Genomic DNA, 20,589 nt, shown 5'->3' on the forward strand with positions numbered 1-20,589 from the left:
ATAATAACTTACTCAGTTTAGTTGTTCTATTTGCGGTTCCTTTGCAATTTCCCAATTGCATTGTTATACACCATCACAGTCAAAGAAGATGAGATGATTAGAGCCAAAATCGTATTTTTATTTATTTATTTATTTTCATGATGAAAACAACACAGAAATTGTGGAATGAGTTTTAGGTTTATTCTCAGTTAAAGCCAAAAAATATGTATATGTTTTTAAATTTTTGCGTCGCCACAGTGTGAAATAAAACCCATATTTTCACAGTTTGTATCCATCCAAACTGTGAAATAGATAAATAAACACCTGCATGAGTGAATAACAATAAAATATCAGCTGGTAAGAATGTTTTCCAGCACCATCACTCCTTCACAATTTGCATGTTTGCAAGCAGTGGGTACATGGATACATGCTTGTCAGCATTTGCCACAACAAACACATACTATGAGTAAAAATAATAATGGTGAAATATTACAAAACGTGAACATATTTTTGAGTATTATTTGAGAACTTTGAGCAACAGTCAGATTGAAACAAAATAAACACCTGGATCCATTTGATCACCTCCGCAACTTACTCAGAATGTAGATTTGTTGATAGGCTGGACATGCAAGTGTTTGAAAATTTGCCACTTTTTAACCTACATTGGTATACTAACACATATCTGCAATAAAAAAAAAATCCCAGAACCATCTACAATTTTCTCCTCGTGTCCCTAAACAATCGCTAGAATATAACTACACCGATTCTACTTACATGTCATGATGGTTCTGCCTCCCGAGGTTCTGTCAGAGGAAAAGAGATCTGACTCGCACCTTACAGAGCATCACTCCAAATGAAATTAAGTCAGATTTTCAGATCTATTTCTGACCCCCCGGGGCATCCATTATTCAGCAAGTCACGTGAACAAGAGCAGATTAAAATTTCAGCACTCTGAAAGTGACCTCTATTCGAGAATCACAGACTTGAAATGCGTAATTGAACTATATATTTGGACGTTGTGCGTAAAGTACGTGCCAATCAGGCAGAGCGTCATTCTGCAAGCCCACAGTCTAGGAGAGAATTTCTGTTGCAAAGAGTATTAATATTTTCCAGATTTATTTTTTTCTCTCTCTCTCTCTCTGTGTCTCAATAAATGTGATTAGGAAAAGAATAAGCAGTTTGTTTGTGTCCGTTGTACGTTTAAATTAAATGGCAATTTACAATTTATGCTCTGTAAACCCATAACCAATAAACGTGCCGACGTATTTATGGGCTTTAAACCAACACATGCCAACACATACTCAAATTTATGCACCCCCCCAACATGAAGAATCTCAGCATGTTACTGCTCATGTGCGCCCTCTCCTCTGGGCCCTGCCAGCGCTCCCTCTGTGATAATCTGCACATGCACAAGCGCTGTCTCTCGGAATAATTTTGGGAAAATTCATGGCTCAGTTTCGCACTTAAACACGGTTATTGTTTGGCACGCCGTCTTTGGATAAATCTCAAATGGGCTGACGGAGGTCTCGGCGCTGATGTATGGTCTGAACATTGTGTGTGTCGAAAGGTCAGGGGTCAGAAGAAGTGCTCGGAGCCTGTGATTGGCCAGTGGCTGCCGCTGTCCCCTGGCTGAACTCTCTATTGTTTGGACGGGGCAGGTAGTGACCACCGCTCACGCTCTTGGTGTTGTAGCGTTGGCTGGGTTATCATTGGAGTGGCAAAGTTGGAATAATATGTGTGGCAGGATATGCGCAACTGTTCAGGTTTGCTGTTTTACCAAACAGTGTATGTACAGGATATCTTTTCTAGTCTTTGTTTTTAGCCTTGGAGAATGTTTTGCCCCATATTTAGCCAAAATAAACGTTCAAAAATAATGCATGGATAGCTTTCTTGAACTATCCCGGCCACATTAAACCCGCACTTAAACATCTATTAAAACATTTACTATCTCGTTTCAGCTTTAACTTTTCAACATCAACTTGTAGATGGAAGACAATTCTGACATTTTCTGTTTCTATATGATAGAAGGAAAAAAAACTTGCTGTCAGCTAATACTGCGTGGACTCGGATCATGTGTTTCTGCCACATATCTTCCTAATACAAGAACATCCGCACAACATGCTATGCACGTGCACGGATTTGAATCTCAGACAAGCGAGCGATGAAAAACACAACAGGAAGATGCAAACACGTGTCTTGACGAAAGTAACAAGACGGATATTGGCGTTCACACCACTAGTAGTTGCACCCCGAAAGGAAAAAAAAATACACCGCATGGCGCATTGATCTCCAAATTAAAGCTCAATGCAAATGCCATATACTGTCAGAAAAGAAAAACAATTATTTAAATAGGGCCGTGCAGAAATAGCGTTTTAACGCACACAGCAAGGTTTTCAACAGCGACGATTGGCAAATATTCTAATCAGTGAAGTTCATATTTTTGATGAATAAATGTAGAAATGACAACATCAAATTTTGTGTTAATGTCGTGAAACCATAAATGAAATGTAAAATAAAAAATAAGTTACAATAGTAATAATAATAATAACAAAAGTCTGCTGATGTCAAACTGTTGTTTCAAGGTGTGTGTCGTTTTTAAAATTGGCTGACCAAGCCGGACCCTCTGCGTTTCTGTTCAGGCTAAATTTGGACCGGACGTACAAGACAAACAAAAGTCACATTTTTAACATTTTGGGAGGGCATAACAGATGCAATAAAATACCATTAAAATATTCCCACGGACGTCAAATTCCTGGGTAGATGGCAATATCTCAGCGTAGAATGAAGAAAATAATTGATAGTTAAACTCTGCCTCCTAATGTCTAGCTTTAATAATTAATAAGGATTACTTAAAAAAAAAGATCTTTAAGAGTTCGCGTAAAACCGCGCGTAAACGAACGAACGCCTTTGAAAACAGGCTGTTGCGCTGAAGTGAAATCAATACTGGCGATGACAAAAACATCCACAACCGCGTCAAGCCTCGTAAGTGGAGCACATATTTTATTTCACAAGGACAGGTTTAACCTACACTATATAGCCTACATTACATTGGTCATTACTGAGACAGCACATACAAATATTCACAGTTTGGAACACAACACAGCATAAGGACGCACGGGAGCACAAATGAATCTATATGGACTTTGTGTACAACATCGACAGAACTTGACACGAAAAAAAAAACGCCTTTTTCCCTCATTGTGCCTTCATTAGGTAGGATTTGTCTATGTACATTTGATGTGAGCGTCACCTGGACTATACATTCAACAGTAAGAACCAACCCAGTCAAACACACGAACTACACTGCTGCTCCCCTGACTGATACCCCCCAATCCCCCCACCCTACCTAAAACAGCCCCCCACCCTAAATAAACAGGCATCTACAGAGTCTCCTAAATATCTTTCAAGTATATTAGAACTTTCCATGACCAATGGTCATAAAACAATAATAATCGTAAAGAACATATAGAAAAAAAATGACCACAAACTTACTTTTCACCTGACTCAGTTTTAACTGCAATGATACACACTTTGTGATCCAAATCCTACACGTCTGAATGTGCGTTGGATTTTATTTTGTTTATTATTTTTTTCCTTCCTTCTTTCCTTCCTTCCTTCTTTTCCATCAGAAACCAAACACTTCAGTTGCCACCGTGGCAATTAAAGGTGATTTTTCAAGCTTATATGAAGGGTGGGGGTGAGGACGAAAGGGTGTACAAAGGACGCGGCACAGGCCCAATGTGCAAGCTTACAGAGATATAACACCATGAGTGTAAAATACTGAAAATCGGTCCATCGAATTCCACATGTGTTGTTCGCCATCTCAGTCTGGATTATGTGGGGTCTGTTATCCTGGGCACTATAGACCAACTGTGCACGGCGTTGGGACAAGCTGCTGGCCTGTTTTGATCTGCTGCTGTTGGTGCTGCTGCTGCTGGGCCCCGGAGGCTGAGGAAGAGGCCGACCCGGATGATGAGCGGATCTTTGTATTGGGAAGCTTGTGCTCCTTCTTCCACTTCATCCTACGGTTCTGGAACCAGATCTTGACCTGGCGCTCGGACAGGCACATGGTGTGCGCGATCTCCACCCGTCTGCGCCGGGTCAGGTAGCGGTTGAAGTGGAACTCCTTCTCCAGCTCTAGAGCCTGCTGGCGGGTGTAGGCAGTGCGGGACCTCTTGGGCACCCCTCCATTGTAACTGGCATTGACTGGGAGACGGGAAAGGGGGTTGGGGGGGTGGGAGGCAGGTGTTACATGCAGGTTTAAGAAGGCATTGTTTGTTGTTTTTTGTTTGTTTTTTATGTGTGCCCTCTGCACATGCATATTGCATAATTCGTGCACCACGTTTCTGCAGCCGGTTTCTAAACTCTCTTCTCCTTAACAGAAGAGAATGTGTACAAGCACTCGCATCCAGGGACACATCAAAGCTTAGGAATGATTAACAAAAACAGCAGGGCGGAATATAACACTTTGGCTCGCCTCCAGTGCTAGAAGGTAGTTTGGGTTAAAAAGCAACAAAGGCGCACGGCCCCAGACAGACGAACACAGGCAATAAAATTTACGAGGGTCCTTAATTACCGACCCTGCTGCTCGATAGTCGTAAATTGCTGCTGTAAGGGCTGCTACTAGTGCTGCCTCAGTGGGCTCATGCTTGTGTTTCCAGTGGCTGGGAACTCACCGCTGCTAACGTGGACCTTTTTCATCCACGGGTAGACAACCGGCTCCTTGCCCTTCGCCACGCCGGGGTACACTTCACCGGCGAGGCTGCAGTCTTTGCTCCCGTTTGCCCCTGCGCCACCGTCTGGCGCCGCGGAGAGGCGAGCGCCGTGGCTCTGTGGGACCGGCTGCGGCTGTGCGTGGTGTCCGTCGCCGAAATCGTCGAGTCCTGCAGCGGCGGCAGCTGAGGGGACGGTTCCGTAGTCATAGCCCGTCTCCGCGTAGCCTGACCTCGGATAGGATTGCTCGTCGTGATGGGGGAAGCCCGTATCCTTTGGCCGCTCGTAGTAGTCGCCGTGGCTGGGGATATATCCGCTCTGCTGGTACTCGTCGCATGGTGGGAAGGAAGGCTCGATGTAGTTGGAGTTTATCAAGTAGGAACTCATGGTCATTAATTTGTGAAGTGCAACAATACTAATTTTTATCGCGCTGTCGTTTTTCTGATCTCCACAAAACCCTCCTACTCCCCCCTGTCAAATGTACAAAGTTGTCTGGTCACGTGCGAGGAGGCCACCAATCACCGTCTGTCCTGTGGGCATCATGTAAACAGGAACCAATGGAAAAGCATGGCACTGGTACCAGCAGCAGCGCTCGGACTGGCTTACGTTGGTGTTTTCCTTATTAAATCACAGCATATAAAGCAAAAGTAATCTGCTAAGTTGTTTACTGCATGAGTCCGAACTTTGGTGGGTGAGGTTCAGCGTCTCAGCTGAAAGCAGAGTAAATCTGGCCGTGCTCCTGGTGAACACCAGTGCTTGCAACTGGAATCTGTTGCATCCCAAAGATGCAAGACATATTTCAATTGGGAGCACATCAAAATTATCACGGTTGCAAAAGAGAACAAAAGATGTCAAAAGCCTCGAAAGTCTTCACGGGTTTGCGCATCCTTCAAAAACTGGCACGTGTCTTCTGATTCACGCACAACACGTGCAAACAACCTGCAAAACTCTGCTTTGAAATATCTTCAAATTTAAAAAAAGAGAAAAACGTCCTCTAATCTGCCGAGCCCAATCTTTTAACTCAATAGTTTGCTTAAAAAAACAATAAAACGGCTTTTTTTTATTTGTTTGACAACATGATGGAGAGTCTGCATAGCCATATTTTGCAGGGTAAGCTTGGCGTGTGCTGAAAGCGTGCAACGCCGTTTGTCGACTTCTATTAAAAGGAAAATAAATTTGTCTAACACTTAAAACATTTGATTTGCATGTGTAATACAGCCGGACGCAAAAGCAAATACCCTGCAGAAGCATTTATAGGGAGCTGCACGTCAGAACTGAGAGTGTCCGTGCATTGAGGATGACCACATATTTTACTTGCAATAATGCCCCTGAATAAACTTATACGTCATGGAAAGTAATTTAAGAAGCCTTTCAAATTTGTGCTACCAAAACTCACACAGTTTTCTCTGTTCTCAGTTTCATCAAGCACTGCAATATATTTTTTTTAGTTAGTTTAGTATTGTTGCGGTTGTTGCTGTTAACAACAACAACAATGGTGCTAATAATAATAATAATAATAATAATAATAATAATAATAATAATAATAATAATAATAATAATGAGAAGAAGAAGAAAAATGTACAGAAACCTGCTTTGAAATTCTAAATTGTTTGTGTTTCAATGAGATACAAAAATAATAATAAAATCTGATTATATAAAGTGAAAACAGAAGATAAAAGACATGTTGCATGTTTGGAAGGACATAATGAAAAAGCATGTCTGACCGTGCTGTTCGCCATCAGCCTTCATGTTCACGTCCAGTTTCCGCTCCTTATCCGAGATGACCCTCTGTATCCGCGCTCCTCGCGGATGCAACAACAGCAGCAGCTCCTCTCGGGTCTGGTCCACCTCGACAAGGCCTCTGCAAGAGAGAACCAGAAGGGGCCCACAAAACTTAAGGAAATACTGAAAGCTTTCTTTTCTTTTTTCTCCTTTTCTCTCCCTATTTTTTTTCTGTTCTGCTGCTGCTGCTCAGCCTCTCTCCTATTCTTTTTCCTTTTTTTGTCGCTCCCCTACTCATAGATAACTTCTGCCTGACCCCGAGGTGACACCGTTTCCATTTTGTTTCTGATTAATCTTGCCCATTGACAGTCTTTGTTAAACAACAAGGCGTTGCCCCCTCTTTTTTTTCCAAAGAGGCGACATTTTCATATCTGTTAGACGCGGTGACCTGGGGTTCACCCCGGACTTGGACTTCAGTTTTGCGAGGCTCTCTTTAGCTCTTCAGGGGGCGCGCACTTCAACACACAAGGAGGTTCCTCAAGGGATTTCTTGGTAACACGTTTGCAAAAATACTTATACGTTCAGACGTGAGGGTATGAATTGCATGTGAATGAAGGGCTTTCTGATATATTCAAGAGTCCTTCTCTTCAAAAAAGTTGCAGATTTTTTTGGAATAAAGCGACTGAGAACAGACAGGCCTGTGCGCACTGAGCCAGAGCGGTTTAAGTATCCATCCTAACTTATTGCAAATGGCATACTGGAGATTCACTGCGTCCTACACGGCCGCAGAGACCACCTGAGAGGCAATGTGTCAACATAATGTCGGCGGGTAAGGAGGCTACACATGATATCTAAATTCACACTTTCTATTCTAACACGGGCCCAGCATAAATATAGAGCTGGTCGTCTAAGCCGTTATCCACTTACAGTAAATTAAGCCGACAAGGCTGGGAGCGGCTGCGAGTTTTACAAATGATTCTACTTGTTGCTGTTATTCACCTCGGACACCTTTTTTTAAAAACGTCATTCTTAGGAAAGGGCGAGAACGAACAGCTTCAGATCGCTCCTGTTATCTGCTTCCGGCCTGCGCGCATTGGCTCCTGGAGACGCTCGTGCCAAAAATGCAAGAAAAGAAAGCTAATCTACCTTCAGTCCCAATGAAATCCGACGAAAGCGTGTGATAACACGCTCGTTATTCGCGCAATTTCCCGCAAGATTTAAAACTGAAAATCACGCCTGAAACCGCAACAGGCTGGAGTTGAAATTTCAGCTTTCACGGTGAATGGGTTCGAGGTGTTGGCTTTCCAGGCGCATACACACTGCGAAGTGAAGGTCGAGTCAGCCCATATATATCATGTTGACAGTGTACAGTAAATTTGGATTATCAGAGAAGTGCTTTGAGATGATGGTGACAGATTGTGTATGGCTCTCACAAGGTCTTCTGTCTGCATGGGCAAGAAAAATTCTAGAACTGACATAGAAACATGCACACTTCACGTCTTTAAAGAAACACTGTGGCTTGGGCTGAGATTAGTAATATAATCGTTTTTGCGTGGAATGCATGGCGCTGTGACGTTTTCACAGCTTGGCTATTGCAGCAACAATTAGCCATTAGAGTAACTGACGTCTGTCTACAGCTGTTAGTTTTGACTGGACGCGCTGAACGTTTGGACAAAAGACGTTTTCCTGCCTGTTTGTTTCTTCCTTCAAACGGCGCAAGTTATCTTGGGTGCAAACGATCCTGCAAAAACAAGAAATACAGAAAATATCGAATCTTTCAAAGAAAAAAATTAACTGATATTTTGATGATAAAATACCTTTGACCCTATATGACGTTTCCAGGAATCCATATAATCCGCACTGTGTATTGAAACTAATGAACTAATCCTCCTTTTTAGGATGAAGGTGCACAATCACAAGACGTGGAGCAACTAGACGTCACTAACTCATTGAGGACGCTTTAACTTTGAACCTAGACCTGATGGAACTTTTTTTACTTTTATTTTTTACCCAACTACATCTTCTCAAAATTATTATGAAACATACTTGGACAAAGTTAAATTTTAATTGGTTATTAAACGCAAAAAATAATCACTAACGATGTTATTATATGTGGAATGCAATTCATTTTAAATCATAAACAATATCTAAATAAGAATAATGAGCGTTTTTTTTTTTAAATATGTGGAATTAAGCATTCCTTCTCCATTCATTCCATGTCAAAGTTGCAATAGAAAGAATGTTCCGTGATGTGATTTTGTGTATTCTTTCCAGGTGACATAAGTATGACGTGATATTAAAAGAAAAACATGTTTTAAACGTAAAAGGTGTGTCATCCATCCTCTGTTTGACTGTCTGCTAATTGTTTCACAATTGTGATAAATTATGAAGCCAAGGAATCTGGTCTGGAAATCAATAGCTACTTGTGCTTGTTTACATTTTGAGACCATTTCTAGGACAACTCTCCAAACAGACCATATGCACATCTTTCTTATGTTATGTCTAAAGTAGGTCGGGGATTTTTAATATTTAGGCCGGAAAATGTATGATGCGAATTTTGCTTTCTACCCTATTTGTCCTATTCACATTTTTTTGTATTTTTTGAAAAAACAAAGAATATGAAGGTAAGGATTCTTCGGCCTATTTGATTAACCCTGGGACATTTTGTCGACGATTTTTCAAGCTTTCTTTTCAGCGACACATTCAGAAGATAAAACCCGTTTATTTGTCTGTTCTGTAATGTAGCGCCTGATGCACAAAGGCGGCAGATCACATTTACGCTTTGCAGCTTATTTGATTTTATGTGCATAAATAAAAAAACAGTGTTTGTAGCTTTTTCATCTTTATACCGCGTTTAGACATCAACAAACGTAATTTCCTCATATTTTCACTCCCTAACGGATGTTTATAGAAAAGGCAATGCCGTGTTTTTCCAGGTATTTTCAATATAAAAAAAAAAATTCTCAGGGTGAAAAGGTTAATAATTGTAACTGAATTAAAAATATGCATTTGCTGATTGGATGTTATTACCTTTCGTAGGACAATACAATTAGAACAAATGTCTGACAACAAAAAAATCCAAAACTGTTTGATAAAACGCAAGGAAAAAAAACAGCAAACATCTGTGGCATTTCTAGTTTTCTTCTTTTTTTTTTTTTTAAAGGACTCTATTCAGCTGATCAGGAAGAGCGGGGCTAAATGTTTTTAAAGGATCTGGGGCTTATTCAGGGTGGGGGTGGAGGTCTTCTCATTACCCTGTGACCGGGTCGAGAGTATCAATCCTCAAAATGCAAATGTTGCCCTCGTCCCTAAACATATCAGATGCAATTTATTCAAAGGAAATTCACCAATCAGCCGCCCTAATAAAACGCCAAACACTCAATCTTGTTGCTGAGGCGGGGGAGAGACCCGTGGAGTGTGTGTGTGTGTGTGTGTGTGTGTGTGTGTGTGTGTGTGTGTGTGTGTGTGTGTGTGCGTGCGTGCGTGTAGGGGTGTGTGTGTGTGTGGGGGGGTGTCCCTTTCACCCCCTCTCTGGTCCCTAACGCGAGGTCACTGCGCATCCAGGGTTCACCTGGAGTGCACCGTGCAACATATGTAATGCAAAGCTATTCTGCCTTTTGTGTGGAGAGTCAAGATCGCTTTTATAAAGGCTGGCATCAAGCGCCGAGTGAACAGATGACGGAGACTTGTTCAGCGCGTAAACTTTTGACCCCAATTTTTCCTCCTCCTCCTCCTTTTCTGCAACATATATCGCTCTCATCAGTAGCAGCCAGGAGAGATATCTGCAACCTCCCACAGCCTTTCCCAATATACATATATATATATATATACAGAAATATATATATATATATATATATATATATACACACACACACAAAGAAGAAGAAGTCGACTCTTTTAATATGCACTAATTATCATTTTCCACAAATTTGATAAGCAGACGAGTTGCCAAAACCAAGATGTGAAATGCTTTTGCGTCTTTGTGATCATTCCCAGTGACTGTGAGGAGGAAATCAATCCAGCACCAAGCTCCAGCTCAAGGCTGATAGGGCTGTAAAATATGCAAATCATCCATTAGATTCAGAGCAAGCAAAGCAGGGGAAACACTTTGTTGGAAGCATCACTTCAAAACTTTCTCTCTCTCCCTCCCTCTCTGTCTCTGTACACATCAGTCCCTCCGGCGTTGGTGCATAACCGCAGGCTTTGCAACCTTCGCTAACTTCATTTCCGTGCACTGTCCTCGTGGGCAATCTGGCATTGCCGAGAAGGCGTGCGCGCGTTTGCCGCCGTGCATGCATGTGGAAGCGGTTTATTTTTCCTTGTTTTCCTCTGCATGCAGCAGGGTGACAGTGAACTTGGCCTAAAGCGAGCTCTGCTGGTGGCTCCGAGAGGATGCAGATTCATCTTTGTGCTGAGGGGCTGACCTCCGGATGAACCCACAGCAGCGCTCCCCTTCTCTATCTTAGCCTGGCAGCGCGCTGCACATGGGGCCCTGTCGAACTGTCTCCCTTATTTGAAATATTGGCAAGGGGGAAGAGAAAGGAGGCGTGGGGGGCGCCTCGGTTCCATAGATCCGCGCTCGAGGCACGTCCTGTTTGATTTTCAGTATGCCTCAAATGAAACTGGGGAGTGTAGAAACAAATATATGTTTTAGTTTTTGTTGGGGTGTTTTTTTTTTTACGTCCACTTCACATTACGATAGAAATTAGTAGACAACTGAATCTACTGATTTTGCAAATTGATATTTTTATTTGCATATGAAAAAAAAAACCGTCTAACAGATCTGCTCTTCCTACGACAGCGGTTTATATAAAGTTGTTTGAATTTCAATCGAACCACGAGTGAACTCGGTTCACCAAACGAGTTTTCTCAACGAATGTCCGATTGGATTGTTATTTTTCCCACCTGGAAGAATTCGCTGCAGCGCCATATTCTGAGCTCCCAAAGCTGTTTTTCGACAAGGCCTCCGAACCGTCGCAAACCTCCACTTAATCTGTCTGGCCGACTAAGAAGACAGCCACGTGGTCACCTCCAATCGAATATTATGAAATATGACCATATTTGGTCATATTTCATAATATTTAATTTCATTCTCGTCACCAGTTTTCTCAGCTCCCAACAGTTTCTTACTTATGTCACACTTGTTTGCGTGTAAAATAGGAGACTGACACACATTATTATTGTTAAGGCTACTAAAATGCACTAAAATGTAATAAAACATTGTCACTCTAAATGTCTCTGTTTATAACAAAAATTGCAATCAGCATGTTATGAAGATTTATTTTATTTTATTCAACGCTTTTCCCACTTATGACCGCCTTTGCCCTTGTTCAGACGAGACAAGAGGTCACCCGCAAAGCGAGAGTGACTTTTTTTTTAGGTCAACTGAACTTTTCAACCCTGAATACACACACACAGGGAGAAGAAAAGCTTGGTTGACACAAAACGGAATTCCTTGTTGAACGTTTCCCTCGTTGTTGCTTCTTCCTGTGTTGTGTTTACTCGACAGTGTTTACAGCGAACCACCAAAGTCCACCTCCACGCGCATCCAACATGTGGAGCGCACGTTTGCGCTCCTGCAACTTTTGCTCTTTCCCTCAGCGACCACGGACCTTCATGCGTGCGCCAAAAAGTCATCTGTGCAATCGCAATCCAATCACACATTGTGCATCCGCAGGCCTGCATCAGGGCTTAACTTTATCAGGCAACACCGCCCGCTCTCCTGCTGCCCTATATGGAGCAGTTCTGGCTGCACGGTCTGTGAGTCCTCCAATGTAATAAAACGACAAGTTTTGTGGGGGTGGAAATGGACATAGGGATAATTATCCAACATGTAAAAATGGATTATGAGTTACACCGCAGATGGAGGGGAAACAAGTTACGCAGGAAAGGAAGCAATTAAATAGCCATGAGCTGGACCCAACCCTGCGCAACATCTGCCGAGACCAGTATCCAGCACTCCACAACTGACAAATTAGTGTAATGCACTAATAGGGACGGATAGAGAGAGGAGCGAACACAATAATACGGCTGTTTAACACGGGGGTGACTGCACTCTGGCTACCGGTTAGTCTGGAGAAACTTACCCTGAGAGGCGGTCTTCATCCTGGAGAGAGAGAGTGTCCGGTCCACGCTGAGAGGAAAGTCCGAGCAACAGAGGCTGCAAAGAGAGAGTCAGACAAGGCTTCGCCCTCACTGCGATTATATGTTATGTGCAATATACTGTCAACTCCCCAAAACCATAAAACTTACTTTAATGGCCCACCACGTGACCGTTTATGGCCAGTGAGCCTATCTGGCCGCTCTGCCGGCTGATTTTTTACGATCTAATTCATAGACAAAACCCCCCATTCATTTAGCACCCAAATGTCAAGAGGAGCCAGAATCGGCCCTGTAATAAAGTTTACAGCCGGGGAAAAAAGTCGAGTTAATTTGCTGGGGATTGCTCAGAAGAGTGTGCGCAAAGAGGGGTGGGGGGGTGGACTGGTCGGCCCCTGCTTAGGGCTTGTTAGTGGAGTCACCCCCGTCCCCCCCACACACACACCTCCCCTACCAATACCACTTCCCATGCAACACCAGACCAAGGTGAGTAACAGCCTTCATTCAATGAGAGAACCTGTTGAATTCAACCGAATATGGCTCGGAAAAGGCAAGGAGACTTTGACTTTTTTGTTTTGTTTTGTTTTTTGTTTCGTTTGTTTTTGTTGTGTTTTTTCTTTTTTTTTTCTTTTTTGTGTGGTGGGGGGATTGAATGTTTAGGAAGAGCGAGCAGAGGCCTAGAATTAACCACAAAGAAGAAAACCGCAGATGCCTCAGCATAAACAAAATGTGGCGGAAATGCAAAAGGGTGAAAAAAGCGTTCAGATAAAGATGTCCACTGGTTCCTGAACCCGGCTGAAAACAGCCAAATAACTAAATGAGGTTGTAAAATCAAAAGTGAAAAGAGGTTATGTCTAAATGTAATTGAAGATAAAAAGTTAAAGAATAAATGAAAAAGCTATATATTAAAGAGGTCTACCGGTAGTGGAGGTTTTCATGAGTAAATGCGGTTCAAGGTTTTGAGGATGATTCTCTCAACAAGATTTTTGACTTCTTAGTTTAGACTAAATCCGGATTTAGTCTAAACTAAATCAGGAAATGTATTTTTTTCTGTCATAAAGAAGAGAAAAACTAGCCAACCCCAAATAGCAATAAAAAACACATGTCCAGTTTTTGGAGGAAAAATCCTCCACCAAGTGACCCTGCGCATCAAAAAGCTGATAAAGAAACTCACTAAAGTTGCCGTTTCCAGTAAAAAGTTTATTATCACGGCTATGACAGCCATCATCAACATGAGCATCGATATCATTCTTCTGATTATTGTAGCATATTTTTTCAACCTCTTTCCAGTCTCTGAAAAACATTTACAAAAAAAAGAAGCTCATCACGATGAAGTCATAAAGGTGGGGGACCTTCCACATAGAAACAGCAAGAAAAAACAGGGACGAACACGTTTTTTTTTTTGTTTGTTTCTTTTTTTTTGTTAACTTTGCTGCGCCCAGGTGAGCAAGTCAAACATAATCTCCTGCATAAAAAAAAAAGAAAGAAAAAAAAAAACAACTTAAAAAAACAAAGCACCGCCACTGTACATACAAAGGGGCGAGACGGCACCTCTGTCCATACACGTGTGTTCACAATACAATTACGCACACAAAACGCTTATTTGCTGGTTATCGAAAGCGAATTTTTTCTTTTTTTTCTGACAGGTTGGCACAATACATGAGACAAATAAATACATACATATACAGTACATGTACAGAGAGAACTAAACACAAACCTTCTATTTAGTTAGTATTTATTAGACTGCTGTTTTGAGTGCATCACACAGATTTTTACTGGACAAGTTCAAGCTTTTGATTTTTTTTTCTCCTTCTGAACAAGAAATAATTTAAACGTTTCTTTCTCTTTTTTTGTCCTAAATCTAAACAGAACTGTACAGAATGCATATTTTTACTCGCATACTGATTAACACGGTGAGAATATAAAGAAAATATAAGGTTAATGGGGGCATTTACAGAAGGCGAGGTGGCTCAAAGCCTCCGCCAACAAGTCTTTGCGAGATTTTTTTTCTTATTTTTTTTTTATTTTTTTATGTACACTTTCAATAGTTTATTTCATTTCACTTTATTTATGAGAGAGGATGCAGGGGGGGCAGGGGGGCTATCAAGGCCTGTATGCACCCCCGCCTGCGGCCGCCATGCTCATGCTCTTCAGTTTGTTGTCCTTCTTCCACTTCATTCTGCGGTTCTGAAACCAGATTTTGATCTGTCTCTCGGAGAGGCAGAGGGCATGGGCGATCTCGATCCGCCGCCTGCGGGTCAGGTACCGGTTGAAGTGGAACTCCTTCTCCAGCTCCAGGGTCTGGTACCGGGTGTAGGCGGTTCGGGCTCGCTTCCCTTCAGGTCCGGACAAATCTTTGGACAGAGGCACACCAGATAGAGAAAGAGTTGTAAAGAACGTTTACACGAGTGTGTAAAGTTTGGAGACATTATTTCCAAGATAAGGGGAGCTGTGCGTCATGGGTTTGATTATTCGAGTTGGAAATTTAAAGTTTGAATCCGAAATTATATTTATTTTTTTTCTCCCCGAAAGCAAATTTGAGTTTGACTTTCTGGAACCGTTTTAACTTAATGAATTTATCATAGAAATATCCCTACCATGTCATTTGTTGTGCCATAGCGCTGCACAAATGAGTGGAGCGCAACTGAACTGAGTGAAAAAGAATTGATAACCATCTGGACATTAATATATTCATCTACACACTTCAGAAATTGAAGTAAGTACACAAAATGTTTCAAAATTCAAATTGTATCGGTAAACAACATTTCAATCTCTGACTAAAAGGTGAGCTTTGCTAAATGACCCTTATCTGTGTAAATCAAAGCTTTAACAAAACAGGTGAGAGGCGCAATTTGGTGCCACTTTTTAAATATCTGTTTCAAACGCCACGAACATAAAATAGCGAAATTTCACTGCGATTTGTTTGCAAGTTACAATACTTTCTTTAAAAAAAAACAACAGCTCCAGCTCCACATACAAGACATAAAATCGATCAGAGATCATTAAAGAGAGCAGTTTACCATGACTTATGTGGAGTTTTCTCATCCACGGGTATATCTGCGGCTGTGCCGAGTCGCCGGCACTCTGAGGGGTCGTCGGTGCGCTCCCCACAGGCTTATCTTCCTCCAGGGGGGAAGCCTTGGACGCACAGTCCCGACCAAGCAACAGCGTGCCTCCCCCGTTCGAGCACTGGGCGCCACTTATGGAGTTCTTCACGGCTCTGAGTTGGGGTTGCGTCTCGGCGCCCGGCGACAAGCTGGCCACCGTGGAGGAGGAGCACGGCACAGGCTCAGGTGGAGGCGAAAGGGACGAGTTCTGGCTGCCGCCCGCGGACTGGCTGTACCTGACGGGTTCCACTGAAGGGCTGGCCGCTGCCGCCGCTGTGTGCGTCGGGGAGTAGCCCGGCGTCCGCTCGCTGCCCACAAAGTGTCCGCCGCCGGTCCGCCCGACCGTCAAGTCCATTCCGTTGTAGCCATAGCCGTACCTGCTGGAATGCATGGCCGTGGAGTCCCTGTATTGCTCGTTCGCGGTATTATGCTCTCCATAATTATGTAACTGAAAGTCCGCGCCATTGGGATAGCGACCGCAGAATGAGTTCACAAAATAGGAGCTCATTTGTTGACAGTTCCACCTTTTTTGCCCGCTGCAGGTATTGCTGTTGTTTTTGTGATTATTTTGGTGGAAGTAAACAGCATAAACCTGCAGCTCCTTGATTTGTGGCTCTTATGCTTTAGCGCGTCCTATTGCACCCTTGCACAATTTATGATGAATTATGGAAATGAGAGTGGGACATGGACTTGATTCTCTCTTACGTAGGCACCCAAATATGGGGTACGAGGCAGAATCACGTGCTTTTGTTGACCAGTCGTAAATCCTGCCTGGTGACCTCCAGAGGTAAACTCGTGCACGCAGGAAACACTCGGGCGGGATGGGAGGGAGTGCGCGCCTCCCCTGCCTTGAGCTCTCAGCTACGCAAGGAGTTTTTCCACTGTCGTGCTGCGCCATCCTCTGGCGCAACTGTTGCACTGACTGTCTGCGGCGCTTCTCCGAGGCGTGGGCTCCACACACGGGGGTCATTCGGAGGTTAACGACCATTGCGGCAAAGAAAGAGGTCTCCCGAACAATACAACGTGACATGCTGAGAGTGCAATCTCTCCAGAGATAGTGTACAGGAATAATTCGATCAGAATCTGTTATGCACGTTGTGCCGGGAGATGGCTGCAAATAGGCTCAGTTAATAGAATAAAAGCCCATTCAGAACAGGGCCGCGCTCTTTTTGCACTTTTCCCCTTATAAAAGAGCTGAACGACTTTATGGGAGAACGTACTGATGAGTAAATGTTGGGAGAGGAGATTGAAGCTCAAAACATCACATACATAAGATCAAATAATGCAGCAGAGCCTGCCGTTCACAGCCTTTACGGCTTGTGCCACTTTGGCAAAATGAATACTCACACATACAGGCTTTATATGAACACAGAAATATGGTTTTTAAGCAGGTTAGAATGGGTCGGTGCAAAGCATCAGACACTTTAGAAGATGGCTATTGCGTGTCTTTTTTACGCACATAATCCGACCTTATTTTGTCTTATTTAGAGGCGACTCTTTAATCATTCTGACTTTTAAACACTCCGTCCTCCAGCAAAGTTACTTTTTATATGTGTGTGAGATGTCAACTAAGACCGATGTGAGAATTACAGTTCTCTTTTTATGAGAAACTAACGGCAACCGAGATTTGTTCTCGAACTCAGAGGAAAGGATGAGAGGGAGAGGACAAAGTGTTGGAAAACAAATATATGCATATTTCGCAAATAATTTAAATTAAAATTTCAAACTGAAGAAATAGTCTCTGAAATGACAGAGAGGAAAAGATAGAAAAATGACTAATTATGGCAGGAGAAAAGAAATAAGGGGTTCATCGTGCTCCAAATTTATAATTTGCTGATTTTTGTTTAGAATTGCACAGACACAGAAGAATTCTGTATTTCTCCAAACAATGATTTTGAAGAATGGTCACTGAAAAAAAAAACAACTTCCAGCTGGAAACTTATATTCTGTCTCTTTTTTAATGTTTTTGCTCTGTTCAAAGCATTCCAATCACTCTGTTCAGCTTTTCATTATATCACAAATGTATAAATCAGCTTCAGACATTATATTATAAAGAGATGAACGATGGAATTAGGTCAGAATCGTATACATAAAGGCGCAGAAGCCTCCATAAAACCGTGCACATATTCAACGACCAGAGCTTCCCGTTTGGCTTTTTCTCTCTCTCACTCTCCCTCTCTTTCTCTCTCTTCTGGAATTTTTATGGCACCTTCGCCTCTCAGCGGCACAGACTTGTTCCCTGGTTCATGCCCTCTCTCACCCCCGGAGCGGCCATTTTTGTTTTATTTCCCCAAATGCACAAGCCCATTCTTGCGCGTTAAGAACGCAGAGATCAAAGACATGGGTTCGACTTGGTGAGTCCAGAAAGGATCGGTGCACGCCGAAGCAGTGCACAAATGTTGCACATGAGCTGCTGCGCAAGGAGCATGTTGCCGAAACTGCAACGCTTACAGCAGCTGATCTATGAGCTGGGGCCAATGGCAACAAAGTTCCCACGAAACCTATCTGAGTTGAAGCAGGGACATACCCGAGAGCTCCAGGAAGATAGAAATAAAGGAAAGGAGGAACGAGAGAGGCAGAGGGGCGAGATGGAGGTCAGGGGTGGGGCGGGGGGGCACATTCACAGCGACGCAGCATCTCAACACGATTGGAAGAAATCGCTTTACAACTGGCCTTTTTATACGAGGGGGACGTTCACCAAAATAAACGAGCAAAATTAAAAGATAATGTTATTCTTAAAAATAATAATGTTTCAAATCTCTCTCTCTCTTTTATTTTTTTTATTTTTTATTTTTTTACTTTTTTGGGCGCAACCATCTTTGCACGGTCGAAATAATGATAATAAAAATGAACGTTGTCCTTTTTTTTAAAAAAAAAGAGAATAATTTTAGAAACTGAATACATAAATGTCTAGAAATAGAAATATTTATATATGTGCTTGTCTGTATTACAGCCACATAATATATGAATGTACAAGAAAAAATTGTTTGGTGAAAAAAAAAACAGTTTGTAAAAGTTAACGAGCATTAAAAAATATCTGCAAAGAGCCCTTTAAGGGGGCAATATTTACATTTATTTTCAAAACGTGTATGCACCGATATAATCACCATCTGTAATAATCTGATCCACCACTTTAACAAGACAAGTTAAAAATAATGAACAAAAAGATATACTGTCAGTTATTTATTATTATTTTTTCCCTATGCTGCAATCAGCGATTCGCTGCAAAGCAACTGAAGCAGCAAAGTCTCGAATTTAGTAACGCCACTATGTTGACGATTTGCATGGTCACACAATAAAATGAAAAAGATTTACAAGAAACAAAAGATGTAAATGTCAACCCACGAGGGCTTTGCTGGGGCTGCACGCAAATGTTTGAAGCACAGCAGCTGACACTACAAGGTCGGCAAAGTTTCAATCCCGCGATTGCACATTGACATTTAAAGCCTGTATGTTCAGAAACAATGTAAAACCCTTTCAAGAATAAAAATTGTCAAATGTTGAGCTCTGTGATGTTCTGGCTCCAAAACTGAGGTCTGCAGTTCACCAGTTGCAGCTTTGAAAACATGCAGTTTCACGAAGTCTGACGGTTCAGTGCTTAAAATGAGCACGCTGAGGTAAAATGCAAAACACGTCCAGGAAATAATCACACACAAAATAAGCTCATTCACAAATGTTAAGCTCTTTGGCACCAGGACTAAAGGCAGACCTTTATAGCCTTTCCTAATGTTTTCCACAGGAGGGCAGCAAAGAGCACGTTTTGAATTTCACAGACCACATTTAAAGCAATACAACAAACAAATAAAGTCCATATGGGCGAGTCAGAACACGAAGATATCACAAAATGGACGCAGTCTTTCAACAACCTGGGCACGTATCTATGTGATATTAACATGTGCCTGTCGTTGAATTCAACAATGTACAGGAAAATGGAGCAATGTTGTATCCCTTTACAAATTCATAAAAACGCCTGAACATGTGCAGTCTGGGAACTTCAGCTGCCTTACCTTGTGACGGCCTCCGCATGTCAACAGTGCAAATCAAGGCTGGAAGGGGAAAGCCTCCAGCTGAGTCCACGGACGGAAACCGGGACTCCTGGGGGTCAGTGACGCACCAGCGCTCCTTCCATTTGTCCCGCCAAGGCGTGTCAAAAGCCCAAACATATCCAATCATGCCTCAGTGTATAGATCCCGTGTTTCGATTTAAAATGAGGGAAAAAATGCCGACAATAATCTCCAAAATAGCAGGAATGAGAAAGAGTTGAACATGAGGTAGGTGACTGGTGGAGAGAGTCGAGCAAGGAAGCCTGAGTCTTCTAAATGAAAGGCTGCTCTATTCCTCTATTCGAAATTATATATATATAAATATATATATATATAAATATAAAAAAGTTCATGTTCACGGCTCGATGACACGTGACCATGCCGTCCAGCCAATGGGGAGCCGAGTCGGCTCGTAAAGTTGAAGCGCTGTGTTGTAAATTTTCATAAACAACAACGGATTTATGGCCCGGCGCTGGGGACGGAGGGTGAGAGAGAGAAAGGGTGGGTGATGGAAAGGGGAGGAGAAAGAAGGAGAAAGAGAAGAGAAAGGAGGGGGTGCAGGTCGCCATCAGGCGCCATCTTACCGAGAGAGAGGAGGAGAGGGAAGGGAACGCAGAGTTCAACATCCGCAGGCAGCCAGTCCCACTTCGCATCCTCATAGTTCAAATTCTTTAACCTCGCTGTTTATCTAACCTCTCACACAGAGCAGACTTCAAAAATAGCCTGCACAGGTGACCGAATATGGACAACCTGTTTTGCATATGTTTACATTTTCTGCATCGACGAGAGTGGGAACATATGCAAACAGGTTCTCAACGATTACACACATACACAATCTGGCACACTACAATAAGCATATATATATATATATATATATATATATATATATATATATATATATATATATATATATATATATATATATA

General features: G+C 42.4%; 3 protein-coding genes across 4 annotated transcripts in view; all 3 read right to left on the bottom strand.

Moving 5' to 3' along the window:
* The window catches only part of hoxa3a (homeobox A3a), a 33,316-nt gene extending 13,580 nt beyond the window's left edge, over positions 1-19,736 (bottom strand). The window contains exons 1-3 of one of the 2 annotated variants that reach the window (XM_055058940.1): positions 19,628-19,713; positions 12,501-12,574; positions 6,417-6,553 (exon numbers count right to left, since the gene is read on the bottom strand). The gene's annotated coding sequence lies outside the window, so the exon portion shown is untranslated. Of the gene's footprint in view, positions 1-6,416; positions 6,554-12,500; positions 12,575-19,627 lie in introns of both variants that reach the window. The other variant, XM_055058941.1, reaches the window with a different exon arrangement.
* On the bottom strand, positions 2,963-6,403 carry LOC129378604 (homeobox protein Hox-A4). Its single transcript, XM_055058949.1, has 2 exons — positions 4,656-6,403; positions 2,963-4,185 (listed from the first exon to the last, which is right to left on the bottom strand). Exons 1-2 carry the CDS (start codon positions 5,083-5,085, stop codon positions 3,839-3,841), a joined length of 777 nt encoding a protein of 258 aa, XP_054914924.1. The 5' UTR covers positions 5,086-6,403; the 3' UTR covers positions 2,963-3,838.
* hoxa5a (homeobox A5a) lies at positions 13,701-18,214 on the bottom strand. Its single transcript, XM_055058948.1, has 2 exons — positions 15,534-18,214; positions 13,701-14,867 (listed from the first exon to the last, which is right to left on the bottom strand). The coding sequence occupies exons 1-2, from the start codon at positions 16,126-16,128 to the stop codon at positions 14,617-14,619; spliced, it is 846 nt and encodes a 281-aa protein (XP_054914923.1). The 5' UTR covers positions 16,129-18,214; the 3' UTR covers positions 13,701-14,616.
* Positions 19,737-20,589: the final 853 nt, after the last annotated feature.

Source organism: Poeciliopsis prolifica, unplaced genomic scaffold, assembly GCF_027474105.1.
Source record: "Poeciliopsis prolifica strain line A6 unplaced genomic scaffold, Auburn_PproV2 SCAFFOLD052, whole genome shotgun sequence".
NCBI classification, from domain to species: Eukaryota; Metazoa; Chordata; class Actinopteri; order Cyprinodontiformes; family Poeciliidae; genus Poeciliopsis; species Poeciliopsis prolifica.

Coding starts and splice junctions, on each gene's coding strand:
- LOC129378604 (XM_055058949.1), bottom strand. CDS start 5,085: ATGACCATGAGTTCCTACTTGATAAACTCCAACTACATCGAGCCTTCC. Junction 4,186..4,655: donor AAAGGTCCACGTTAGCAGCG/GTGAGTTCCCAG, acceptor CCCGTCTCCCAG/TCAATGCCAGTTACAATGGA.
- hoxa5a (XM_055058948.1), bottom strand. CDS start 16,128: ATGAGCTCCTATTTTGTGAACTCATTCTGCGGTCGCTATCCCAATGGC. Junction 14,868..15,533: donor AAAACTCCACATAAGTCATG/GTAAACTGCTCT, acceptor CTCTGTCCAAAG/ATTTGTCCGGACCTGAAGGG.